We start from the raw sequence: 25996 nt of genomic DNA, 5'->3' as shown, positions 1-25996 counted from the left end.
GAACAGGTAAAGGACATGCGCATATACGCTAAAAAGAGCAACAGACGCAATGATAAGAGCAGGAAGGTAAATCAGCCGATACCCTGGCGCAGAGCAGCTGATACATATGTTTTCATAACGTGATATTATGTCTTCAGAGTGCAGGGTACTAATCGATACTTATGTACTAACGAAGAAATAGAAAGGCGTAGAAGCCAACTAATCTCGCACTCAAAAGCACGGTGCCCTGTTTCATGATGGTGACGTTGATATTGTAATATTTGGATCGCCATAGCTAGCTTGCAGCAGTTGGTAGCAATACCAACTGCCACAAACTGATCTTTCCTTGTCTAACAAGATGTCAAGTAAAACGAAATACCGAGTTGTCATGAAGTCGTTGATTTCATCGGTCCTGAAGTTTTGCAAAAGCGCAGTTCGAGTATTTCTTTCCTGCAGTAAATACATGGAGACATTTGCTCCATCGACTTCACTTCTATTAATCTTCGTCTTGCTGGAGCACTTGGCCTGGCCGTCCTCGCCAAAAGATAGAAACGGATGCAATCTGTCAAATTGGCGTTGATGAGTGCAGGCGTTGGGCCATGCCCCTTGCAACTCTTTCCTTGACAGACCTCTTTCTATATATCTTGTTCTTTTCCTCTTGAGTTGGGCCTTGAGCAGCGAGGCAGCTCTCGAAGCGGCCATATGCTTCACTTTGCCAGGCCAAGGTCAAACAATATCCGAAGTTCAACTGTTCTTGGATATCCCTGTAACAAATATTTTGTGAAATGGTTCAGGCATGTCCCCTAGTGTGTGACGGTATACGGTGGTCGGTTAACTGCGATCAACGTCGCATTTTTAGCATTCCCTTCGGATGGGGCTGCTCCGGTTGTATTGTGCAGACGCATCTTGACAACTTAAAGTCAAACAACTGGAAAGGCACTTCTTCAGATGTTTTTCTTCAGTTCTTGTGCTCCTTTTCGAAGGGAATTATTGGTTTGCCGGTAGCGTTTCTTCCTCGCCGAAGGCTTCCATTGTCTCCTCTGATTCAAACTTTAAATGGCAGGGGGGCCGGGTAAAGTGAAAAAAGAGTGTTTTCGAATCGGCTACTCGTTCAAAATCTTGTCTTCGGGTGTTCCTGAGGCAGAGTTACATGTCAAGTCACCGCATGACTCCTTCTTCATCTCAGATCAAACTATTCAACTATTCGCCGCCCCCTCACGAAGCGCCCGTCATGAAGGGAATCATATTGAGAACGATGAGCCCTACCAAGAGCTTCCGCTTTATTTCGACCCCCTCCTCCCAACATGTCGGCACAACAATTCGCATACCGTTCCGCTTCGCAATCTCAAGAAACATGAGGTACGGAGAAGACACGTTGGCCTCAACACATGCACGAACATCAAAAATAAGAAATGTTTATTTACTAAATGCTCTTCTCGCGATACGGCTGTGCCATTGCAACAACATACCATAGATGTCTTGCCCTGCAAACCCTGACAGACGTCGTCGCGAAAAGAATAGCACCGGCTTTTTTAATATCTCCATAATGACACCGGCAGCAGGAGTTCGTCGCTCGCCCTAGTGCATTCACAAACATGGATCTTGAGGAGACCTCCAATCCTCGACGTCATCGTCTTGAACTATCAAAACTGTCCTCGAGACCTGAATCCTTTCTCCACAAGTTTCCTGCATGTTCGTCTCACTATCACGAATCGCCTTACTATTTACACATCATCCAGCCATTCTCTCTCTCGACAACTTTTTCGGCTAGAATAAAAATGAGCATTTCCCTGCCAAGTGCGAGCAAATTGGTTCAGTACAGCTTGCTTGTTTACCCGCATCTAATATACAAAACGCCTTCCGTCCCGTTATCGCGCTCACTTGCTTGACAGTGCTCGAGCACATACCGTGCTACACTTATTACAGCTCTGTGAATTCTGCTCTATCCACACTGCCTTCCGTAAGAAGTGTCGCCAGCACTGGTTCATTGGCGCGGTTTTCAAGGTGGTGTCCGAAATCATCGAGGCCTCGTTGGCGGTCTCTGTACTCGAACCAAATAAGCATGACGAGGAGAATGCCAGTTTGGATACCATCGGGAATATTATTCGCCCAAACAGACCAATGCATGCCCATCGCCGAAAGATAGATGGAGTAAGCCACATCCATAATAACAGACGCCAAAACCCAACCCATGCTCAAGGCGCCCTTGTGGCCAAAAGCATATGTAACAAGAATTTGTGGAATCCACATGAGGGCGTTAAACAAGGCCGCAAGGAGGCCGCACAGGTGTGCATATGATGCGACAGTCTCACTATTGACTCCAAACCCCATTAAAAGGACTCCGGCCGCGACTGTGAATACTCCCGCAGAGACGAGAAAGGCGTTAAAGAACATGCGTGCTGATAGGGTACCGTAAAAGAAGGAGCCGACTAGCTTGCGCTCCTCCGAGTCGACAATGTCCTCTGACTCAACGTGATACTTCAGAAACCAGTACCACATCCCTATCGACAAGACGGCAGAACCACACATCTGCAATAATGGCTGGTCCTTGATAAAGCATCGATACACTCCATCTTTGCACGCAAACGCTTTGGCGGAACCGATGAGGAGGATATCCAGGGCGGCGAGATACGTATACAAACTGCTAAAAAAGAGAAGCCAGGGCGAGACGCCGACGACTGAGCGGTCGACGGCCATCTCATAGTGCTGAGGGAGGAACTGACCGAGTTGGAGGAAGGTGATGAGCAGGCCGACGGTGTCGCAAGCTAGCGTAACGCATTGCTTGGCATCGGCCATGAAACGGATTGCGAGTCAAGCGGGGGCGGCTTGCGGGTTATCGGGGAGGACAAAGGGTTAGGTGATGGTGTGGGTAGGAAGGAGGGGGTTGGCCGGCCGGCAATGCCGATGCCAACGATCTGGAAGAATGCGGGGTCCTGGACAGCAAAGGGAGACGCGGCCAACTCATGGGCAAGGTTCGCGCGAAGACAGAAGCTGGACCTGCTCCGTTAGCAAACGAAGGTGGGCGGGCGTCCCAGGAAAGTGGGAGGTTGGAGTGGACGGGGGTACGAGTCAGTGGGGTTGCCCACGAAACAAGCCTCTGAAGGAGGCCGTCTAGTTCCGTTGAGGGCGTTGAGGGCGACCCATAAGCGCTGGTGGCAGATTTGTATTTTTATATTGTTTTCAAGGCCCTACGGTGCCATCATGTGCCTCATCTGCACAACGGCCCCACACAAGCTGCTGAGACCTCTAGAGAAGTGCCGTGGCATTGCTGGTGTGGCAGCAATGCAATCTCCGCTCTGGTGGGGCAACCGCACCACACGCTGCGTTACGATGACATTGCCTAACCCGATCATCTTGACTACCTTGCGATTCTTCAATTCAACCTGCCGTTCTGGCCACAGGGACGAGACAAGCATTTTCAGAGGCGGGTACCACAATAACTGAACGACTTGCCACTTCCCCACGCGCTAATCTCCAGTGCCCCAGAGATGATCCCGACAACAAGACGACGAACCTTCCAGGTCGCCAGCAACTTTAACTATAATCCAATCCCTCATCCATGTTACACCATCATACCTATTATACCACCGCTCAGCGTTAGGAAGACGCTCGCGGTGATGAATAGTAGTCGTAAAGTCTCTTTGCACCGTACGCAACCACTCCAACTGCAACTGCTCCCGCTGCAACCTTCAAAGCCGTCGACATTGCAGAGCCTTCTTCCTCCCTGCCGTAGTAGTCTGGACATGCGACCTGCGGATACAGCCCAACCCCAAGGAGATCCTCATACAGGTTCCCAAATTCGGCTTCCTTCACATCTACGCGAACGGGCACAGGAATCATCTGTTCCTCGCAAAACCTGTCCGCCTCGTCTAGCACCCCCGATCCCGTTCCAGGCCCGACTCCCGCAACGAACACCACCGGGATGCGAATATCAGGTTTCCGATTCTGTAGTGCTTCATATAGTACTCGACACTTCTCATATGACGCCTCTGACTCCGCATCAAACACCAAACATACAACGTCGATTTTCTCAAGCCTCTCGTTCGACAAAACAAGGGACCCGTCGTCATTGTCCGACTCCGGCACATAATGCATCACCAGCGTCTTCTTTTCTGATTCCGATTCCACTTCAGCGGCTGATGCCACATACGGTTCATCCTTTCCTTCAGCTCCCATGTCCACCAGGCCACGGATCACATCCGTCTTCAAACCTCCCTCACTCCCAAGTAGAGCTATGTTTAACACATTGCGGCTCACAACCCGTGCGTACCTGTCCCGTTTCCTCGATTTCGTTACGGTCAGTGCACTAGGCAACGGATCTTGATATCCGAGATACAGTAGTGTAAGCATCGCATCCTGCGGACAATCCATCACGAACATAGCCCACCTCGCCATGAAGCCGTTCAGGGTCATGTGGTCCGGTTTTCCCTCCTCGTCGCAAGACTCCGTCAGCCTTCGGCCGCGAATCTCATTTACGTGTGCGAATGCCCCCTCCGGACATTCTCCGAAGAAGCTCTTCAAATCTGATGGTGACAGCATTCCGTCCTTGTCTTTGTCATGCGCCGAAAACAAATCCTTAATGAAACCTTTTCCTTTCGCACTCAATTCCACGCTCTGGTCCGTCCCAACTGCTAGCTCATCCGAGGGTCCTAGGCTTAGGCGCATTTCATCGTTGTAACCAAACTTCCGAAGAACGATCCATGTGGTTTCAAGGCGTCCTTTCTGAACGAAGAGGGTATGCAGGAAAATGAAACCTTCTGCCGAAAGTGATCCATCTGCGTTCAGGCCATTCCTTGGTCGGCTCTCCTTGACGACTTTTTTCACTCCATCCAGTTCTGCAGGCTTTAGATGGACGTTGAAACAAGTGAATTGAAAGTCGTTAAGTTCCTTGTCATTCAGTCCGCCATCGCCATCTTTGTCGCAGATTTTGAAAATTCGTCGCAGAGCAGCTGACGCTGGAGGCTTCAGCGATTGTGTTTCCACATCGTAAACGGGGCCAGTAGGATACAAAACTGCTTTTTGTGCGAAGTAGAACACCTCGGAGATGTTGGAGACAGTTTTTGCGGAGCATTCAATGCAAACATCAACTTCGCGGAAGTCGTCCATGATCGGTTTGATGAATGCTTCCATCTTTGCGGCAGCGTTGGGATCAGATATGCCTCCTCGTTTGTCGATCTTGTTTCCGACGAGAATGACTGGGACTTTAAGATTCATAGATCTGAACTTGGGAAGCCAATGCGACGGAATGCGCTCGGTTGATTCTTCACTATCGACAGTGTATACCAGGACTACAACATCAGCCTGTCCGAGCTCCTCCTCAACTTTGCTGCTCTGGCTCGGAGCACCCGGAGTGTCAACTATAGAAACATGCACGCTCTCTGGGGTGACTTCCTTTGGAACGACAAGGACAGGTAGGACCGGAAGGACATCTTCTTCAAACGTCTCGGTGATCAGTACCTCGATAATTGATGTCTTGCCCACCTTTTCTGAAATTTGTCGGAATAACCAAAGTGGACACACATACGAGCGGTCAGAACATGAGTGGAGAAATCAAAGAAAAGAGATTGCAGACGTTTGGCCAGTTCGCAATGTTCAGCCGCGCTTTGAAAGTGGCGAGAGCCAATTCGCCGTACGTCAAAAGAGTTGAAACTTACCATCACCAACCACTACGATGCGAACGGAGTCTTTCATATTTAACGCAAAGTCGGTTACGGAGATCGGTCCTCAGATATTTAACGCTGGATTCAACCGTGTAGGAGTAAGCAAGACGAGATCACTTTTGCGTTCTTCCTCCCGTGGCAATCTGTAGAGATCCTGTAAATCTTCTAATGCCAGGGTCTTGACGTCGGAGATGCGGGTAGGCGTATCGACAAGCGGTAAGAAACGTAGGCCGGGACACGCGCAGGTCTGCCAAGCACGATCGAACGAAGCGAATGCTACGGACAGAAGTTTCTGTTGTTCCCAACCCAAAAAATTTCTTGACGAGACTGCATTCTAAAAAAACGAAACAAATTTCCCAAAGTGGACGCCGGCCGACGCACACGGCCAGTACACGTGTAACAATACACGTACTACTACGTGTCTTCTCTGCGCTTTGCTCTGACACGACAGACCTCGATTTCTTGGTCGGAATCATGAGCCCAGCATCTCTTGAGTCTAATGTCTATCCGACGACGGTTTGTCCGCCAGCAAAGCACATGTCTCTAATATTAGCAACCGGAAATGCGACTGTTGCTCACACTAGGATGTTTTGAGCGCAGTGCCTCTAGTGTCTAGGTGACAAATGGCCTCATATGAGGTCACTTTTCAACTTAATTTTTCTCGACTTGTGCTAGCTGAACAAAATGGAAAAATATACTCTCGCCACCGCAGTTGACTTCTGCGCTGTGGAAGGGTGGAGCTTGGTGAGATCTGCACGTCCTTTCCAGGCTTTTTGAGAATACCTAAAGAAGAAGCTTTTTTAAAGAACATCAAAACGTTTTTTGTTGATATCTTCGAAACCAAAACGCCTGGATATTTTAAATTTAAAATATCATCCGATTGTTGAAACTATATTAGATTCTTAGTATTTCTGTGTATTCATAACTGCTATCCCGATGTTTTGCAGGAAGCTTTTACCGAGGGAATATTGGTTAAAGAAATGGTGTCTAAACTGATTTTATAAAATTTCGATTTAATGTATACATTTTTGCAAAAAAAAAACCGGCCTCATATGAGGCAAAGCCTGACCTCATATGAGGCAAATTGCCGGTCGTCTAGACACTAGAGAACAGCCATTTTGTCGCATAGGAAAGACGTACATTTCTCACTCGACATCGTCAGCCTGAACGCACAATTGAGTTCCGATGCTGCGGCCAACCTTTAGTTTCTGGTAAGCCAACACAAGTCGAGAAAAAGAAGGCGACACGTAGTCCATCTCAAGACATAGCTCACCAAGGCACTACACTGTATCACCAATATGTGCCGACGAGTCCCCGTCCCTTCTTTCAGGGCGTAATTTGGTCACAAGCTCATTTAAATAGTATAGAAGTTCTGTTTGAAGGGTTCGTGTGCACTGCCTCCCCGATTAAAACCTGCACTTCAGAGTCTGATGCGTGTCGATCAAGGACTCAATGCAACAGTGCTATTTCTTCTTCACCTTACTTGCGAAGATGAGGCATGCCATATTCCTCCATGGTCGTTTCCAGCCCCGGTTTTGGCCCGATGCCCCATCGCTTGTTTATATATATAAAAAAAACTGCTTGTATGGTGATGTCCACTCCAAATATAAAAGTCCAACGTATAAAGGTTCGAGTCTACGAGGATATAGGTAGAGTTCAGGGTTTTCTTGTTGCTTTTAAGAAAGGCATTCTTCTGAGTATATTTCAGTAACGGAAACTCCCACACAAAGCCTTGATGCCTGCTTCTGTCAATTCACCGCCATAAGCTACTTCAAACTTGCCAAAATGATGCATGTCATACCGGCGAACAGGATGCCTCCCTTTTTGTTTCAGAAATCCTGAATCGCATTCTCCTAATTACAGACTTGTCGATATTGTGGTTGCGGAATCTGCCATTAAACGATATTGATAATTGACTCACCCTTTCAAGAGTAGTTTTGCTATGTCATGGAGTCTGCAACAATGAAGGAAAGGGCACTGACCCCCTGACTTAGTAGAGATGCTCTTCTAAAAGGTTTGCCCACTCGATCGGTGTTCCATGCAACCCAATCAGAGTTGTGGTGAGCGGCCTCCAGCACGGATGCCATCAAACGAGCGGATCAAAAAGTAGGGGGCATGTGCGTAGAACATGACCAAACAGTATATGCCGTAAGGACTGACGAGAGGTCGTCGTCTTCTTCCATCCAAGTTAGTAATGGCCGTCCCTCAGATCGCCAACTCAGCAACTCAACTCACGCAAGGGTGACGTATGCTATTCTGGAGGGGTTATAGTGGAACTTGTGTCAGTTTTCTTGTGCTGTCGACTTCGATCTTGGTTTTAGACCCTTCTTATCTTTGCTTCTAAGGGCACTGACGAAGAAAATAGTCAGCCGTAACTCTTAAGAAGAGAGGTTACCTTTTTTGCGTTCAGACAGACGTGCAAGTCAGAGAGAGTAGGGCGGTGAAACAGTCCTAAAATACACCCGTTGCAGCACGTCCCTGTAGGATGTTCAGTGTGCATGACATGGAGGTTTCCCAAACATAAAAAAAAACATGAAGCGTAGGCTGGAGAATACTTGCTGTGCATTATTGGCAACTGGAGGGTGGCAAACCGGAAACAGCACTGAAACAGCAATTGCTAATTTGGTATCCATTCATTGTATACAAGCACAAATAGCGTATACACGTAACAGAACTCTGCTGGAACGCGGCCCCAAGGAGCACCTATAAGTCATTCTTCATTACATGTGCTGTTGGTGAAACGGTGATAAAGGTGTGCAGTCTGCCAGCGCACTCCGGATGTTGACAGACGGAGTTTTTCCACTCATGTAAGACGTTACGGATGAGGCGAATTGGATAAAATGTGAACGGAAGCTGGGCAATTTGAACGGTATTTCAATTATCAATATAGAATTAGAAGTTGGTATCGGCATTTATATGTAGAAAGGTGTGATGTATAGAATTTGTTGGAGGCATTTTGTCGTGTGGCAGTTTTATCATTTGACAAGGTCCTGGAGGATAGGCAGACTCGACTGTCGCGATACGTTGGGTATTTCGGTTTGATTCCAAGGTCGAAGTGAATCTATCTCGGCTGCATAAAGTGCGAAGACTACGGCTGCTGATGGAATCTTTTATACACAAGGACACAATCAGCAGTTTTTCCGAATGGACAGGAGAATGCAATTCTGTTACAGACGTCCATCCTACTTCGACACACAAGAGTTGACGGGGAGGAGGAGTTGGCGACGGCGAGGTGTGACACACGCAATGAAGATTGAGAATTTTTTTGTTATGGCATCTTGTCAGTGGTGGTACAGCAGGGGTACAGCAGTTGCCCTTGCTTTCCGGTGATGCTGTTGGACAGCAGTGACACCGATGACCGTGGTGTGTGCCATGCATTAAACTAAATTTAAGACACCCTTGTTCAAACATGCTGGCAGTGAGGTGGACTGATCCACGGTGAGGTGTACAGTGCGTGACAATGCCAAGGCACCAGTCTAAGGCGAATGGAGCTGTCAACATCACCCACGCTATTGTTTATCTTGCACGCTTTCGAGTGTTATTATTTTTTTTTTTTGCTACACTTTGGTTACATGTTATTGAAAATTTTTGTTTTTGTTTCTGCGACTCTATTGGATGAGCAGTCGGTGTTGGCCCTGACGCTGACACATGTAAGCTATGCCTCGACAGTTGTCACCTGATACGATGCACCCTCCATGCCGCCGAGTTCTTGACCCTGGCCTTTATGAGCAGAGGGAGACTCACCCCTCGCAAAAAACACCTTTGCTTCGTGTACACGTGGCAACGTACATGAGGAACAGGAAATGCTCAAGTTGGAGAGAAGAAGTGGCACGATACACGTGAGATCGCTTGCTGGCTCCGCGCAGGTCTCCTTCTGCGCAAAAAAAAGTTCGTTCGGAAACAGCCTCCGCGTGTTCTCCACACGCCGGCCGGACGAGCACAACCTTGTATTCATTGTCACCACAGACGTCCAAAGTCCCTTGTGCATTCGATGCACGGCTTGGCTTCCTCCATGGACGAGCCTCCACATCTATCCTCCGTAGACATCCGCAACACACCCATAGGACTCAGCAACTTCTTTCTCCTTTCTGTCTGTCCCACCGGCGTGGCGTCCTCTTTGTGCCGCTCCCCTTGTTTTCACACTGCAGTTACACAAGCACCCTGGGGGTGTTATTCCTCTGTTTGCAATTCCTACCGGAAATGAATTTCTCCATTTCTTCGACAACGTGTTATCATACCTGTTTCCTCTTCGAAAAAAGAAAAAAGAAAAGAAAAAGCAGGATTACTCCGGAAGCACGCCTTCTCTCCCAACAAGGAAGAAAGAGGACGCCGCCTGTTGCAACCAATTAGCGAACGCATTGTGCGTTTGAACTGAAATCTGACCGTCGCTTCCTTTCTCCACTGCGCTCGACGCGTTGTTTTGGGCCTTCACGCCCATGGGAGACGCAGTCTCCGCCGTCTCTTCTGACGTATCACTGTATCCTCACTTCTGGCCCCGTATTTACACTTGTGGTTGTCCTCGTCCCCTCCCCCTGCCCACCACACACACAATCCTAGTGTGGTAGACCCATCCATGCCGACACGTTGTACGTCCTAGTATGCATGAGTCCTCCACCCGCCTTATTTATTACTCCTCCCCAACCCATCCCTCGCCAAGAAGTTTCTCCGCCGCTCTACTCTAATGCTCCACTCTTATGGCACGTCAGGAATCGCATCCCCCTCCGCACTCGCTTCGTCCTCTTTCGCCTTGCCTTTGACGCCCAAGATGAAACTACAGCAAGAAGAGAAACTTCTCTTCACAATTTCGTCGCTCTGTCTGTGGTAAGGTAAGTCTTGTCTGTTGCAATTGCTCGTCGGCATAATCTATCCGATACTAGCCCAGGAAGTGCATGCGCCTACAGAAACTCTCTCTTCTACTTGCAAACTTGCAAAACTTGCACGCTTGCATACTCGTACGCTGCAATGCGACATCTCTCCTCTGTGCTTGGCAAGAAGAGAGAGGAGCATGCGCGGACACAGAAGAGAAAAGAAAAGGAAAAAACCAACGTAAAAACAAAACAAAAAAACGATTCATGACTTGACGTCCAGTCGTGGATACTCGCCACATCATTGTGCCGTTTCTGCCTACTGTACCCTTCGCAGGGTACCTGCCGGCCCTCTCGTATTTCTTACGAACAAAACTTTTCGAGTCCACTCACTCACTCACTATCAAAACGCCATTGCCACGAGATAGTCGCGGCCGAGCGCGAATCCCGACCTCGAAAAAAGATAAAATATCTCCTGGTTGCCGGCGGGGGGCACCCATTCATTGTCAGGGGCGAGCCCCTTGGCCCTCCTGTCTCCGCCTCTTCATTTCCGCGGCCCCTGTTCGCAGTTGTGTCGAATCGCAAGCCCATAATTCCTTTTCGTTTACGTATACAACTAATAGCTCTCGGTGCAGCTCAACCGCCTCCTCTGAGCGTACGTCTCATTAGCGCGATTCGTTTTCGCTATCAGCGACCGACACCCGATTGAGCTCGCCGCTTCGCGGCCAGCGGACGGCCAGCCGCATTCGGTCCGTCGGAAACCGTGCCCCTCATCGCCCACGCTGTCGCCATGATGGCGCCCGCGCGTGCCCGACTACTGGCTTGCAAGCCACGCCCTACAGTTCGGGACAACAGATTTGGGCGAATTATATTTTGTGCACGCAAGTGGCAAACTCTAATCATATGATACTGCGTGTCAATTTCGCCATGTGGCGCCCGCGCGTGCCCCGACTACTGGCTTGCAAGCCACGCCCTACAGTTCGGGACAACCGATTTGGGCGAATTATATTTTGTGCACGCAAGTTGTAAACTCTAATCATATGATACTGCGTGTCAATTTGCTGTTTTTTCCCTTATTCCTGCAAAACTCACGTCAAAAGCCACTTGCTCCGCTTCTATTGGCTAAAAATCTGCTCCATATGTCACCGACCCATTTCTGCTTACATAAGGATCTCCCATTTTTAAATTCCATGTGACGGGTCTAAATTGTGCAAGTCTTATCTTCACTCTCGAGTACATGCCGTCCGAAGGGGGCGGCATGTACTCGAGAGTGAAGATAAAGTCTGTCAAAGACTCAAACGCATTTGACAAAGGTGTGTGTGAGCTCGCCGACATACAGTACAGTAGGACCTTCATTACGTATTCCCTCGACAGCCCAGCCTAGGTTTCTCATTTCTCACCACTCCACCTGCTCTATCTTACGCACTTCCAGTGTTCAATGGTCCGTATAACTTCTGCCAAAATGCAGTACTTATCAATCGGTGCATGATTACACCAACGCCCAAATTTCCCAGCATTGGTCATGCTGACGTCTGCGGACGAAGAGAGTTCGCATCTGCGATGGCCACCACCTCCACTGATGCGCGCGCATTATCGTCGACCTCATGCCCTTCCGTGTTTCCCGCTAGAAGTACAGTAATTTAAAATGCGTCATTTATGACATTTGCAATATTCCGCGCACTATTCTATTTACAGTGTCACAATTTCTCTTCGTCTGCTCTTTGTTGTCGCTATAGTACTGTACTCTTAGTCCCCTGGTGGAGTCCCTCAACAGTCCAGCGCCAGTCGCTTTCAGCTCATTGGTGCACAATCAATTAAACCACAGTTTTTATATTATATTTGCTATTCGCGCTTCAGCGGAACACACGCAATGCTCTCGCCGACACTATCGTACACGCAATTACTCGGCCATCGCGACTTGGGCCCTTCAATTTCAACACCTGCGGGATCAGGGGATACAGGGTTCAGGAGGAATGCCATGCAATGCACGCTGTTTCCAAGACTAAATCACCTTACAGTGCCGTCAGACACAGGCCAACAGAGCGTGTCGAAGTATAATTGATGAGCTGACTGCGATACGATTCTGTCAAGCCACCAGCCCGTGTTCTTTGAAAGACGTGCCTTGCTATCCTCAAAGAAGCCCAGGGAATAATTGGCGAGCACAAAGAGGTAAAGAAGAAAAAAGCGGAAGACGCAAACAATGTCACCACGTGCAACACACCGTTCAATTGCTACGATTAAAACAAGACCGAACTAGACAACAAAAAACAGTGTCAGCACAGCCGAAGTCACAAGGCTGGATACGATCGGCGCTTTTCTTGCCTTCCTTTAACTTTTCTTCGACGGGATGGGGATGTGGTGCATAGATTGCTGGTGTTTCAGCAGATGCGTCTTCTGCTTGTAGAACGTGTTACATTTGTCACAGCGATATGGGCGAAGCTTGAGATGGACGTTGTTTACGTGACGTCTCAACCCGTCGGAAAAATTGAAAACCTTGTCACATTCCGTACATTTGTGGTCGCGCTGGTTCAAATGGGCAGCAATGCGATGCTTGGAACGATTGCTCTTCTCCGCAAAGCTCTTTCCGCATATGTCGCAGTCAAACTCCTTGATTTTCTGATGAACGACGCGAACGTGCTTACGCACAGAGCTGGAGTCACCAAACGTGCGACCGCATTCCTCGCATTTGACGTCCTTGCGCTTCCTCCGCTTCGGCTTGAGGGGCTGCGTGACTTCGCCACGGCTGGGGGAGGTTCGACCTGAGTCCGAGCGGCTGTGAGCACGCGTCTCAGAGGAGGAGGTGGCGGAGGGCTGGTAGGCCTGGACGTAGTTCGCCGCCTCGAGAAGGCGTGCAAATCCAGCCTGTGTTGAGTCGGTGTCTGAGGACGAGGGCGCACGAGGGGCCTTCGGGTGGCGGTTTGTCCTGGAGTAGGGACGGATCGCATGGTTGAAGTCTGAGGACGCCGAGGGGGAGTTGAGGACGTAGTCAATGCTTCCCTTAGTTGTCTTTGAAAGATCTCTGACCATGTGGGTTGTGAGGGTGGTGGGTGATAAGTGAGGCGTGTGGAGAGCTGGTGCTTTTGAGGATAGAGTTGTGGGAGAGACTAGGCACAGAGAAGAGAAAGGTTGGAGAAGATGAAGGGTCAAGAGAAGATTGCGGTGGTGGAGGAGTAGAGAGAATGACAAGGTGCTACTTTTATAGTGGGTAGCGTGCTCTGGTAGGTCACTGGAATCTGTCAGACTTACATCGTCAGGCTGACGCTTTCTTTCCATCATGGCGCTGTCTGCGAGAGTATGATGAGGTGAGAAGAAAAAAAACCCCTATAGGCAAGCCGTCGAAATGTAGAGAAATGGCAGTCTTTTTGAGAATTAAAAATATTGTTCTTGCCTCGCTGGCCAATGATGATTCTGCAATTGCACCCACGGGCTTATTGGTACTGTAGAAACGCGCCTTGTGGTGTCCTCAATCTGGTTTCGAGACCGCTCGACTCATCCGGAAAATTGTACACGTCGACGCCTATTCGCATGGAGAGGTCACCCAATCTCCGCGCCGCCCCTAACCTCCCATACCTCTTTGTATGGCACAGCAAAGTCTGCGTTCAGGCTGTCGGAGCAACTGCCGCGTAACTACTGGAGTATGCCGCCGCCTCCATCCCATCCAACGGTCACTCGGCTTCTTGACAACGCTGTCGCCTACTTGTAGATAACTCCTTGAGCTCTCCACTCGCACGTCCTCTCCCCAGGGGTCCAGTTGTAAGCTCGTTGATGGATACGCCGCAACATCCTGAAACCAAGTCCCCTTTCTCCAGTGCCATCCCCTGGCTGGGGACGCCCGTCGTCGCAGGGGGCGCCCTTAGTCAATCGCAAGCGACCTGGGTAGGGTTTTCGAGACGGTTTCAGGAGCCATCTATTTTTCATGACACGATGGAGAGAGGCCCTTCTCGTTTCGCTGCGACCAATCAACGGCCACCACTTCCTCAATCCTCGGCGGCATTTCGGAGGCTGCCCTTCTGCCACTCAGATGTCACCAAGCGCCAGAAGATTCTAGAAATCAATAGAAATGCTGGTTTATTAGTATGCTTACGCTGAACAATTTGCTTGCAGATACACACTCAATGCTGCACGCTCACCGCCATTCTCATCTACGCTGACCAAGCCCTACTTCGGCTGGTCGTATCAAATCTTCTCCTTTGGCCGCTCTCAGCTTTGTCTTGATGATTAACGTACCGCCCCAAAGCTGTCTTACACGACTGCTCATTATGTCCAGTACCCAAAGCAGTAATTTTTGTGCTCTGCACTGTATGTTTGTGCGTAGCACTAGTGACGGGAATCACAAGCCTGCACTGATATCGCTGTCGTTGTTGTTCGTTACCATGATGCTGGCATCTTTGTCACTGCCTCTCAAGTGTTTCCATATCTCACACTTCACGGGGCACTTGCCAGGGACAATGCTGAGCCGGACACAGCGCGCACAGCTCACACTTGCACACTAGAAGTATGATACATGTAGACATATTTGTGTGTGCAACTCTGTTCCCAGTGCAGGCACAGGCCCCTCCATCACAAAAGTGAGATGGACGTTGCTATCAAAGATATCACCGTGAGCTCGTTTGCTGTACACTACGGTGCAGTATTACACGTCAAGTACTGGACATCAAGTACTGGACATCAAGTACTCCACGGCCGCCCTCCCCTACGACAGGCTGAGTTGGAGGGATGTGGAAGATTGTGGTGTACTCATTGCATGGACACGGTGTATGGCAAGGAGAGGTTTGTACACTGCTTTCGAACGAATGCTACTTGTAGCATATATAGGTACCACCTTGCTCCTGGTGCGGTTGTACGTGAGAGCAAGGCTGTTGCGACACCCATGGCAAGATCCTCGATAGCACCAATGTCGCAAAGGGTCTATCGCAAAGGACGAGGTTCCAAGCATGCCTTGATCGCTCGTTATGACAAGAGCGGCCGAGAATAGGTCGGGGAAACCGAACGATAGCTAGCCTGCACGACGCGGAGCGTCGTTGTTTTGTTGTACGGTTCGCATCCGGGAGGGGTTCTGTACGGGCCCCGTACACGTCAACCCCGTACAGTACTACGGGGTTGGCGTGTACCTGTACTATCTGGGACTCTGGTTGGCCATACTGTAGATCGAAACGTGTCACCGTCACCGGGAAATCCAGTGCGCGTCTTTTGCGTATCGTTTTGCATCCGGCCCGCGTGAAGCGCCCTTTTTCCGGGCCCGCCTCCCACGAGCCCGGGTGAACGGATTTGCGCTGCCGGCTGCGCTCCCCGGTGATCTCACACACACGGGTGCCACCCGTGTCTGATCACTTGGCTCCATCTTTTGTGCCCAGTCGCACTGTGCTGTGCTGTCGCGCGGTAGGGATTGCAAGTCTCTAATCTAGATCTATATTTACAACCACGGAGAACCCGCGTGAGGGCGTGATCACTTGCTCCGGGCAGTGAAAAGCGTCTCCGCCCATCACGTGCTCGACACACGCCTGGCACAGGCCGCAGGCCATTTGCTACACGCGCACCGCCGCAGAGGCCTCCCGTTCTACCTGGTACAGTAGAAACGCCTTATCCTTTTGCGCTGACGCCTCCTCCTCTCCCCCCGCCCGCCTCGGTGACACCTGTGCAAAATCACGCGCGTTCGATTGCGTGTGCCGCCCACGCGCGCCCGCCCTCGTCCTCGGAAACATTTGCGTCCTCGTGGAAATACAGTGAATCCTCGCTAACTGCCTATGAAAAGTGGAGGGTTTTTCGTATGCAGTTGGCTTCCGCCCTGTCTCGATCTCCGCTCGCTCAATCCCCTTGTGCGCCACGTGTGATGACCGACTTTTGAAAGCAGTGCTTACACTCCCGCAAATCTCCGGCCTTTTTCTCACACGAGTCGAGCTGCGCCCCAGGCACGCGTGTCTATCGCGTACGCATGCACTCGTGGAATGCCCTCCATGCCGCCTTATAATGCAGTTTCCCCCCCCCGTCGCGGGAGTGGGAACATTAAACCATCTAGAACGACGTCTTGTCTTCCTCTGCGCGACCTTTATAAAAATCTTTACCAGGAGGCTGCGTTTTTTCTTGGAACTTCCAACAGTACTGTGCATTTGCACTGCGACCTATTGCCAGCACTCCACAACCCGTGGAGGTCTTGGGATCGATGCCTCTTTAGAGGGACAGCTGACATTTCCCACAAGGTACTGTGTCACAGTACCACAGACCCCACGATACATCGCGGGAACTACCTACGCCCTATGCATCACCTCAAATTCTCCGTCAACAGTGCGTACGGGAGCACTCCATTAACTTGGCGATATCTATCGCCTTGTCGATTGCAACATGTAACAAACTCTAACTTGTACCTCCGTGATGCACAGATATCATGCGCAGCGCAAGCACCCGGTCCTCGCACTCTGACGCTGACGAGAGTCGTCATCCTACACATTTTTCGACGCACGGCAGTCCTCACCACACTGTGTCTTCTGAGTAACGAACGACCGCCCCTCGCACTCTTGACGCTGACGCGAGTCCTCATCCTACAGAAACGTTTCGAGTTAACTTTGTTTGTTCATGTGCCCCGCTAGAAGCTTCCTACACTTTGTCAGGTAACTTATCCATCTACCGAAGTTACAGGCACCGCCCCTTTCGCGAAATGGCGCGAAAGAAAAGCAAAATCATCGTTGTACATAGAGAACCATTTCTGCAGAATGTATGAGAGCTATGGAGCACAACGCCTCCGTCTGTCCCATGGAACGCTGTCATCATGTAGGGAGTACTGGGTACAGTAGTAGGCTTTGTGGATCGCTCAATCTAAACGTCATCACCAGAGCACAACGCTACTCGACCCCCCAGGATGCGGACGAGAACACACTGTTGTTACCCGTCTTTACGTTCAATCAACGGGACAACGTGCCTTTCTGGAATTGGATGAGCGCGTGCTTGATTTGGAACCGCCACCGATCTATCTTTTTTATGATAATAAACAGTCAGTCACTGCAGCAAGGGTGGAACATCACCAAAAGAGCAGAGATACTACCGTGCCCTATCCTGTGCTGTATCGAGATTCTCAAGTCGAAAATGCGGCCACTCCTACCGTCGCCCAACAGCACATTTTGGTTTACTCTCTCTCTCTCTCTTTCTCTTTTCCGCTACCTTCCCTCGGAGAGTATGCAGTAGTTGGACTGTCTCTAGGACACGTCGGCTGCAAACCATTCGAATGCGTAGCAATACCGAAAGGAGAAACCGTGGAGCGAGTATTACGTACAAAAACCAGCCGCACTTCAGCTCATGACCACATTTTTGTCAGCAGCAGATAGAAACATGAGGGGCGAGAGCTCAATGCCTTGCATGATTCCGATATCCGGGTGTGTGCAGTATGCATGCGCACGTGCCAAAGCGCGAGATGAGTCTACCACCGGCAGCGAGACTCCTACTCTTCTGTGTTTCGGCCTACTTTGCTGTAAATGTTTGTTTAATTATTTGTGATTTGTTTCTTCGGTTTTTTTTTTTTTTTTTTTTTTTGCGTATCTTATCGAGACGATCATGTGAGGAACTAAAAGACTGTGCATTGTCAAAGGCATCGTTTGGTGAACTGGAATCTGACCCGCATATATGTATATTCCCTTCTGCGAAAGTAGGAGGAGTTTCTGGAAGAGACTGTAAACGATTTCACATGCATTAAATGGAAAGAGGGATGAGATAAAAAGTAAAAAACAGCTGGGATGAATACATAAATAGATATCAGAGACAGTATTGGGTTCAATAAAAACTTTTAAAGAGCACCTTGAGGAAAATTTCCTGCCTGCGAAGTTGAATATTCTCTCCCTGTAAACCTTTGTCAGTCTGGAGAGGTTCGAGAAATTTGACGAGTTATGAACACAAGCGACGAGCTGACACGAGGACTGACGCAGCTGTCGCCCACCGCGGCCGCCGTTGGAATTTGTTTACAGGTCGTCAAGAAGGGAGAATAGTTTCCTGGAACTAGCCGTGGATGCAGAACCCTCAGCAAGACGTTCGCAATTTTTTCGCCATACTGATCGCTACAAAAACCTCTGCACCTGATCGCCCCCCCCCCCCCCCCCCCCCCCCCCAAATGCAACATTATCTCCAAAAAATATCATCCGCCAGATTTTCAACATGCTGGCAAAATATCATTCCAAACCTTATGAAGCCAGCAAAAGAGTAAAATCCGCCAATCCAGTGCCAGGGGTTCCTGCACTATCACATTGATTTTTATGTTTTTGTTTTGCAGGGTGCTTGCGTTATCCCCACGAAGACTTGCCCTGAAAAGCCCCACAAGTAAAGAAATTATTCCGTTTTCTAGTTATTCCCTCTGTTATTCCTCAGGAGGTTCGGGGATATGCCCATTTGTTTTTTTTGCTGTTGTCAAGACAACAGGCAAACATATTCGACCTCTACTTTATACCTGCCGCGCTTTATTTTCCTTCCTTCGGTTGACAGAATTGCATTCTTTACACTCCAGGATTCAGAAACTTCTAGTGCTAGACGCCTGGGTCTGACACAGGGTATGTACGCAGTGATGGACACTTACCAAGGATTTTTTCTGATTCTCCAGGAGTATCTTCCTGACGCCCTTTCCTCCTCGCCCAGAAGTGGCCATTTGCGCTGGGTTAAGAGTTGGGAGCCATATTTTTACCCCCATCTCACGCGCTTGTTCGGCACTGGTATCGATGTATCAGGGAGACACGTCCGCATATCCATGAGCACAGTACTCCTACTACATCCTAGGAACTGGTTTTTATCCTAGTACAGCAATGACTGGCTGAATTGTACAAAGTTTCAGTTCCGTTCCTCTTCCAGTTCCCCTCCAGAGAGACCAGCAGCTTTGCTCTTTGCAACAGGGCTGAACATGTCATCTACAACACAGGAGTAACTGCTGATTGACCGTGTTCCGCCGACTGCACTGTCATGTTGCATTTTCTTACTCTTTGATCGCTTGTACTCAAACTGCTTGAGATTACATGTTTCCCACGTGAGCATAGCGATTCTAGGAAGCCCTCCTTCCAGGTTGGAGAAGGCGCACCCAATGATGATAGATTCGAAAGCGACCGAAAAATGTACAACAGGCTTAAAGCCCTGCTTTGCTGAAAACCCCAGCGTGGTCACCCGCCCGTCTTCTCCGGCAACAAGCAATAGATTCCGATCTTCGTACACGTCAATGCTTGTAATGGCCTTCGTGTTTGTCACCACAGATGCTAAAACAGCTTTATGCTCGGTATCGTGAAATGTTATGCATCCAGACCCGTGTCCCCCAATGACGACTTTATCCCTCACACCAAGTGACGTGAAGAAATCGTCTTTCATATGATACGTGTATGCAGTCGAGACACAACACTGCAGTTTGGTACTACCATCGCTCTCGGGCTCCTCTCTAACCGACCAGACTGTCAAGTTGCCAGCTTGGTCTGACCCTGCAAGAAGGTCTGACTCCCTACGGTCTCCAGCAAGGCAGACAACCGGGTGAGTCAAATCGGTCATCGTACAAATGCGAGTGATTCCACCTGACTTTGTTTGTCTATACTCAACTCCATGAACCGAACCGGTGTCAGTGCCGCAAAAAAGAATTGGGCCCCTTTGATCTAATGAGGCCTGAGCTATCCCCCTGGCGAACTGGACCTCTTTGGCATCATCTTGTGCATCCGTGGTAGTAAGGAGTGCTTCCTTTTGCAATTCACTCAGCTCACGACGAAAAATTCGGGTCCCCGTGCCTCGGGCGAGGCTCCACACTTGCATTGTTGCCGGAGTTTTGATAGTTGATTCCGTGGTAATAGCCAGAAGAGGGCCATTGAAGGTTTCAACGCCCGTCCACCAGTGAATAGACGTGACATTAATCTTCTCGCTGTTGAAAATGTTGCATCGTCAGTGAGTGGGAAGGACTTGATTGTTGACAGTTGGCAATGAAAACGTAGTTGAACATACAAGTTGGCAAGCGAAAAGTCATTCCGTTTAGAAGAGACGGCCATGCGTCTAATGAAGCGCACACGGTGTCCTTGGACAAAGGCAAGTCTTCCATCGCCATCTGCTGCAAGGTTGTTTGCCATAAAAGAAGGCGCGATTGAATTGCTGGCTTCAAAAGTTGGCAATACTACCCATGGCATGACTGGCAGAAACAAATCGTAGTCGGTAGAAAGTGTTTGGGCGTAGAGAAGGACGGGTGTTTCTACTGTCGAGCGGGAGGTACATCAAGTGGAGAAAATGCTCAATGCAATGGAAGGCAATTGACAAAATCTTTATATTAATAAAAGAATGGAATGGATTTGTATATAGTTTTTAAAAAACAAAGGCGACAAGAAGAAGACGAATGGAGCCGAAATCGATGACACAGTAGTTGGTGTATCAGTAAGGGGACGGTTTTTATGTGCACTCGGCAGGTATCACTGTTAAGATACCAAGAGAGAAAGTCTCGGGCATACAGATGTCAGGGGAGAAAGGCCCATATGTGTTTGAAAGGGAATGGAACGTTTTTCAGGAAATAAGAGGGCCAAAAAAGGGCGAAACTAGAGAAGGTGCTGACTTCAGATGGTCAGTACACGATGCCCCTGCCTTTGAAGGCAGGGGCATCGTGTACTGACCTTATAACAGACAGAATTCTGAACGCGGCCGCGGATCAGATGATCTCCTGCCTGAAAAGAGCGTCTTTTAAACGCTGTCTCCCAGCAAGGCCTCAGTGTTGTGCGTTTCAACAATGTCGGCCCACCTGTAGAATACGACATGCGAAGGCAAGGACACGCAGTCGGGTTAAACCCCGACAACCTTAATGGCATGCGCTGTTGTCCGACTGAACGATGATCTATCACGCGTGTAATTTGCACAAATTGCTGCAGACATAAAACCAGCCCATGTTCGAATCGCGATCCACAAATCTAGATTCAACTTCCAAGAGTCTATACATTGGTCCACTTGGCGCGACATCTATGATCAAGAAACCACTCAACGGCTTCCGCCAGCCAACGAACGGCGCCGTCTCCCGCGTCGTCCCCGCCATCTCATGCCCGAACTCTACTGATCCCCCGCCGCAACCAACCCCCGAGATACATACTCTCTTCTTCGCCGAGCCTGTCCTCCCGCCCCCTTTTTCCTTGCCGCACCACCACCCCATCCCCCCCCCCCCCCCCGCAGCCCGCGCACCACGCAATGCCAGCACCCGTAATGCGCCGCCCCGCGCTCTTCGTGGCCCCGCTTCTCCTCCCCGCGCGGCACGCTGCGGGGCCGCCCCTGTGCGCGGCAGCGGCGCCGACGTCGCGTCGCGCGTGGAGCGGGCGTGCAGTGCTCTTTTTGCGCGCGGGCGCGCGGTTCCCCGGTGCGCCCGAGTCTGCAAGACGCGGCGTGCGCATGTTCGACGACGCGGGCGGCGACGCGCCGGAGGGCCTGCCGGACGACCCGGACGACGCCCCGGAGGCGGTCGTGCTGCGCGACGCGGAGACGGGGCGCACGCTGTCCTGCGGGGTGGAGCACGTCGTGGAGCACGAGGGGGACACGTACTTGCTGTGCTACCCCGTGCATGACGTTGTGATGCTCGCCAAAACGGGGCCGCCGGAAGCAGAGGAGGAGCTCGTCTCGCTGGATGACCGGGAGCAGATCGACGAGCTCTTTCCGGCCGCGGAGAAGGTGCTCCTGGATGATGCCATGGTGCTCAGGAATACGGGCTTCTTTTTGACCATGGATGATATGAGGGAGGTGCTCGATGACGATGAGGGGGAGGAAGAGGAGGAAGAGGAGGACGACGAGGTTGAGGTTATTACCGACTTTGAGTATGAGGGGGAGACTTTTTTGGTCGTCAGACCCGTGTTTCCGGTCTTTGTCATCGCCAAGGAGGTGGGGGACGACTTGGTTGTCTTAGCCGGCGAGGAAATGGAGAGAATATCTGCTATCGTCGACGAGAAGATGATACTCGAGCTTGCAGCGGACGCCGGGGGGCCCAATTAAAGGGGGGAAGGGTCCCGACGTTTGTGTGTGTCACTTTATTTGCCCGTCCTTGTCGTCTGGCTGAGGCTCATCAGTCAGTTGCAGTGTGGCCTTTGCTTGCCTTGTCAATGTTGTGCTGTGCTTGGTGAAAGGGTGAAGCCGTCAAGGGTGGCAGTTTCTACACCATCCCGAAGCGGCCCGCCCCCCCTCACTTATGCTCTCTTCCGCTTCCGCGGTGTCACGGCCTCGCGCCTCACGCTCGACAATGCCGTCCCAACATGTCTCATCAATGCGTCCAGCACGACCACCGATCCGCGATAGTAGGGCAACTGCAGCCACAAAATCACCACCATCTTCCCGTGATACCACAACGGCAACCATCCCACTACGTCCACGCACGCCGCAAGCATCCCTTCCACCGCTGCAATCACGGTCCAATACGCCAGCCAATTATGCCTCGCCTCCCCGTTCACAGGCCCCTCCAGCATGGATGTCGTCAGATACACGGGCACCAACATTCCGACCAGCAGCGTCCCGAGAAACGTCGCGACGCGCGGCGTGATGAGGAAGAAGACCCCGGTCAGCGCCAGCCCGCTCTCCGCAATCATGCCCGTCATGTCGATCAGGCGCTCCGGCCGCAGCAGGTTAGCTGCCACTGCCATGCGCAGAAACATGTTGGCCGTCTGCGTGCGGTCCCTGCCCCCACGTCGCCACCGCCGCCGGGCCACGCCGGCAACCAGCCCGTACACGATTTCGGCGCCCTTTGTTATCCCCAGTTGTGCCCAGATGAGCACGTAAAGTAAAGTGATGTCCAGGCTCTCAATTGCGCCTTTCAACATACTCGGTACAAAATACCACACTATAGAGCGTGCAGTCCACACAAGGCCGAAGGTGACCCAGAATTTCAGCGCCGCCGGTTCGCTCGCCTGATAGTTGACAGGGTCGTCGGCATCCCTTTTGCTACTCCGCCGTCTCCGCGGTGGCGTAAGCGGCTGGTTTGTAGCATCAGAGCGTCTGCTCTTCTTCTCCTCGCTCGCCGGGCTGAGGCGCACATTGGAAGGACTACGCGGCGGCCTCAAGTTGGCGCCAGACGCCTCGTTCTCGACCTCAAACGTGATCTGTCGTTGCAGGCGCGTGCGCGAGCGGGTCTGATACGGCTCGCTGTGCGGAGTAGAAGGCCTCCTCCTCCTGACGTTCCCGCTACCCGGCGTCGTTTCGAGGGTCTCCACGGCCACTTCCGGCCCGTCGAGGAGCTCCTCCTCCTCTTCCTCCTCCTCATCGTCTCGCAGCGGCCTCTTGTTCTCGATGTCGATGGCGTAGAGCAGCTTGACGGTGGTCCACGCGGGCCTAGCGATGGAGAGGAGCAGACCCGTGGCGCCGGTGGCCTGGGCCATGACTAGCGCGCCAACGCCGCGGTGGAAGACGAGGACGGCGGCGGCGAACAGCAGGTGCGGCGGCGCGACAGCGGCGAGGCGCCACTGGCGGCGCACGGCGGCGATGGCGGAGCGGTACCGGGAGCTGACGGCGGCGGAGGCGCGCGCGGCGAGGCGCGCGGCGGCGGCCAGGGCGCCGAAGTGGCGCTCGAGCGCCAGCAGCGCCAGCAGCGCGAAGGCGACGGCGGCCTCGGCGGCCAGCGCGCGCGCAGGCTGCGCCACGAAGAAGCGCCACAGGCGCGAGAGCAGCGACGAGAGCAGCGGCGAGAGCAGCGAGGAGAGGGAGAGGAGGAGGGAGAGGAGCGGGCGGAGCAGGTGCAGAAAGAGGCGTGCGTAGAGGTGGCAGAGGGACAGGGTAGAGAGAAGCGCCTCGCGGAAGAGAGGCAGCACGTCGGCTAGGTAGCGCCGCGACTGCCGGTACACCAGCCGCCCGGCTTCCAGGTACTCCATGGTTGGGCAGCGCGGGCGGGGTGCCGGAGGGGGGGGGGGACAAGGCGGGGGTCGGTGAGGTTGGTAGGCAGGGTGCGTGTTTGCGGGACGCTGGGCGAGGGGGAGGATGCTGACAACTCGTTAGGACTCGGAAGGCAAAAGACTTGGTGTTGTGCATTTTTGATCCAAATTCCCGCTCAAACTAGAAAAGTGCGTTCTTTGCTCCCTCTGGTGCGTCTCTCGACAGTTGGCATTGTGCGCGTGGGCCAGTGCGCACAAACATCTACGGCAGACGTCAAGCAGCAATTCATCAGTGGGCGGTGCAGGCCTCTGCAAAAGCTAACCTGAAGCAAACAGCGAGCAGGATGCAGGTGAGGGGATACTGGAAAATTTCGGCAGCGGTTCGGCAAGTCTTGAAAGCGCCACTAAGCGCATATCGGTTGTCTAGATGCAACATCTCAACTTTGCAAGACATGATCACGGGGCGCTTGTTTTGTTCAAACGCGCTCCTCTTCGGTTGTAAATCTGGGCAACACTGCTACCGCCTGAGAACTGTTGTATTTACAAGTACCTCTCTACTCACACCGTATCGCTACAAGTTTCAATCGGTAGACTCTCCGCCTTCAGTCGTTTCGCGGGAGCCTCGTCAGAGTAAGGCTTACCCGTTGTAACTGAAGCACCCGCTGCCTCCTCGCTTGTATTGACCGCGACAAAAGTATTCTCTTCCTTCTTTGCCTCCACCACAACCATCTCGTTCTCAGCTTTGCTTGCGGCCCGCACTCTCTTCTTAGACGCGAGTCCATTAGTAACACTCTTTGCGCTCGGTTTTCGCAGGACGTAGTCTTCTCCCTTTGCGAGACAAGTTTCCATCTTCTCACACTTGATCTTCTCCTTCTTCTTCTCCACCTTGCCCACTCTTGCCTTCCGCTTTTTCACCTTACGCTTTCTCCCCTTCCCCCCCGCCGGTTTCCCGTCTCGCGCCTCTGCCAAGCCCTTGAACTCGGCAAGCTCCCCGACAAAGAGCATTGTCTGCGCCAGCCCCGCGTCCTCCTCGCCAAACCGCGCTCTAAAAAAATCGCCGACCTGGTCGTAGACCCTCTCCGTGAGCGACTTCTGCTTCAGCTCCGGCATATACCTGGACGTTGCGATCTGCCAAATGTGCGTGTCGCACGGGATCTCTCCGAGCTGGTCGAGCGAGAACAGCGCCGCGCAGCTGGCCACCTTCCTGCCGACGCCGGGGTACTTGACCAGCCTCCGCGCCACCTCCTTGCGCGGCAGCGCGCGGTACGAGCACAACAGCTCCTCCGCGGACAGGCCCGCCTTCGCAGCGTCGTCGTGCAGCATGGCCGCCGTGCCCACCACAAACTTGGCGCGGTACCCAAACCCGTCCTCCCGCAGGGCCTCCTCCGTGGCCTCCGCCGCCAGCACGTGCACCGGCGGGAACACAAAGTGCGGGCGGCCCGCATGCTCGCCGACGCTCTCCCCGTACCGCGCGGCCAAGCGCGTGACCATGGCCGCGATGCGCTTGACGTTGTTGTTGCTGGAGCAGATGAAGCCGAAGAGGCACTCGACGGGCTCCTGTCGCACGACGCGGCAGCCGCGGTACACGGGGAACGCGGTGTTGTACGCGGGGTCCGCGTGGCAGAAGCGCTCGACGGCGCGCGTGTGGTCGACGGCGAGGCGGAAGTAGTCCCGCACGACGGCCTCTGCGCCGCGCGGCTCGCCGGCGGCGACGCGCCACCACACGGGGTCCGGCGCGGCGTCG

At 51.9% G+C, this 25996-nt stretch overlaps 8 protein-coding genes; 1 reads left to right on the top strand and 7 right to left on the bottom strand.

The window, feature by feature from the left end:
* Nucleotides 1-1373: 1373 nt before the first annotated feature.
* CHC_T00006658001 (hypothetical protein) lies at nucleotides 1374-2478 on the bottom strand. XM_005709810.1 is given in 2 exon segments: nucleotides 1374-1899; nucleotides 1900-2478. 1 exon segment carries the CDS (start codon nucleotides 2476-2478, stop codon nucleotides 1900-1902), a length of 579 nt encoding a protein of 192 aa, XP_005709867.1. The 3' UTR covers nucleotides 1374-1899.
* A 651-nt stretch (nucleotides 2479-3129) lies between these two features.
* CHC_T00006657001 (hypothetical protein) lies at nucleotides 3130-5670 on the bottom strand. XM_005709809.1 is given in 3 exon segments: nucleotides 3130-3576; nucleotides 3577-5465; nucleotides 5634-5670. 2 exon segments carry the CDS (start codon nucleotides 5668-5670, stop codon nucleotides 3577-3579), a joined length of 1926 nt encoding a protein of 641 aa, XP_005709866.1. The 3' UTR covers nucleotides 3130-3576.
* A 4832-nt stretch (nucleotides 5671-10502) lies between these two features.
* CHC_T00006656001 (hypothetical protein) lies at nucleotides 10503-10646 on the bottom strand. The gene has a single exon (XM_005709808.1). It carries the CDS (start codon nucleotides 10644-10646, stop codon nucleotides 10503-10505), a length of 144 nt encoding a protein of 47 aa, XP_005709865.1.
* A 1603-nt stretch (nucleotides 10647-12249) lies between these two features.
* Nucleotides 12250-13717, bottom strand: CHC_T00006655001 (hypothetical protein). XM_005709807.1 is given in 2 exon segments: nucleotides 12250-12772; nucleotides 12773-13717. The coding sequence occupies 1 exon segment, from the start codon at nucleotides 13715-13717 to the stop codon at nucleotides 12773-12775; it is 945 nt and encodes a 314-aa protein (XP_005709864.1). The 3' UTR covers nucleotides 12250-12772.
* A 5526-nt stretch (nucleotides 13718-19243) lies between these two features.
* Nucleotides 19244-20197, bottom strand: CHC_T00006654001 (hypothetical protein). The gene has a single exon (XM_005709806.1). The coding sequence runs from the start codon at nucleotides 20195-20197 to the stop codon at nucleotides 19244-19246; it is 954 nt and encodes a 317-aa protein (XP_005709863.1).
* Nucleotides 20198-22531: 2334 nt separating this feature from the next.
* On the bottom strand, nucleotides 22532-22750 carry CHC_T00006653001 (hypothetical protein). Its single transcript, XM_005709805.1, has one exon. The coding sequence runs from the start codon at nucleotides 22748-22750 to the stop codon at nucleotides 22532-22534; it is 219 nt and encodes a 72-aa protein (XP_005709862.1).
* A 71-nt stretch (nucleotides 22751-22821) lies between these two features.
* On the top strand, nucleotides 22822-23172 carry CHC_T00006652001 (hypothetical protein). The gene has a single exon (XM_005709804.1). It carries the CDS (start codon nucleotides 22822-22824, stop codon nucleotides 23170-23172), a length of 351 nt encoding a protein of 116 aa, XP_005709861.1.
* Nucleotides 23173-24751: 1579 nt separating this feature from the next.
* Nucleotides 24752-25743, bottom strand: CHC_T00006651001 (hypothetical protein). XM_005709803.1 is given in 2 exon segments: nucleotides 24752-24810; nucleotides 24811-25743. The coding sequence occupies 1 exon segment, from the start codon at nucleotides 25741-25743 to the stop codon at nucleotides 24811-24813; it is 933 nt and encodes a 310-aa protein (XP_005709860.1). The 3' UTR covers nucleotides 24752-24810.
* Between the last annotated feature and the right edge of the window lie 253 nt (nucleotides 25744-25996).

This window comes from Chondrus crispus, genomic scaffold (assembly GCF_000350225.1).
Source record: "Chondrus crispus Stackhouse genomic scaffold, scaffold_48, whole genome shotgun sequence".
In the NCBI taxonomy this organism is placed as follows: Eukaryota; Rhodophyta; class Florideophyceae; order Gigartinales; family Gigartinaceae; genus Chondrus; species Chondrus crispus.
Note: the sequence above shows the minus strand (reverse complement) of the source record. Positions and strands in the feature narration are given on the sequence as shown.

Bases quoted from the DNA above. Each gene is read 5' to 3' on its own strand.
- CHC_T00006655001 (XM_005709807.1), bottom strand. From the start codon at position 13,717: ATGGAAAGAAAGCGTCAGCCTGACGATGTAAGTCTGACAGATTCCAGT.
- CHC_T00006657001 (XM_005709809.1), bottom strand. From the start codon at position 5,670: ATGAAAGACTCCGTTCGCATCGTAGTGGTTGGTGATG. The intron at 5,466-5,633 runs GTAAGTTTCAAC...GACAAATTTCAG, and splicing joins CATCGTAGTGGTTGGTGATG to AAAAGGTGGGCAAGACATCA.
- CHC_T00006653001 (XM_005709805.1), bottom strand. From the start codon at position 22,750: ATGGTTGCCGTTGTGGTATCACGGGAAGATGGTGGTGATTTTGTGGCT.
- CHC_T00006652001 (XM_005709804.1), top strand. From the start codon at position 22,822: ATGCCTCGCCTCCCCGTTCACAGGCCCCTCCAGCATGGATGTCGTCAG.
- CHC_T00006654001 (XM_005709806.1), bottom strand. From the start codon at position 20,197: ATGCAAGTGTGGAGCCTCGCCCGAGGCACGGGGACCCGAATTTTTCGT.
- CHC_T00006651001 (XM_005709803.1), bottom strand. From the start codon at position 25,743: ATGGTCACGCGCTTGGCCGCGCGGTACGGGGAGAGCGTCGGCGAGCAT.
- CHC_T00006656001 (XM_005709808.1), bottom strand. From the start codon at position 10,646: ATGCTCCTCTCTCTTCTTGCCAAGCACAGAGGAGAGATGTCGCATTGC.
- CHC_T00006658001 (XM_005709810.1), bottom strand. From the start codon at position 2,478: ATGTGGTACTGGTTTCTGAAGTATCACGTTGAGTCAGAGGACATTGTC.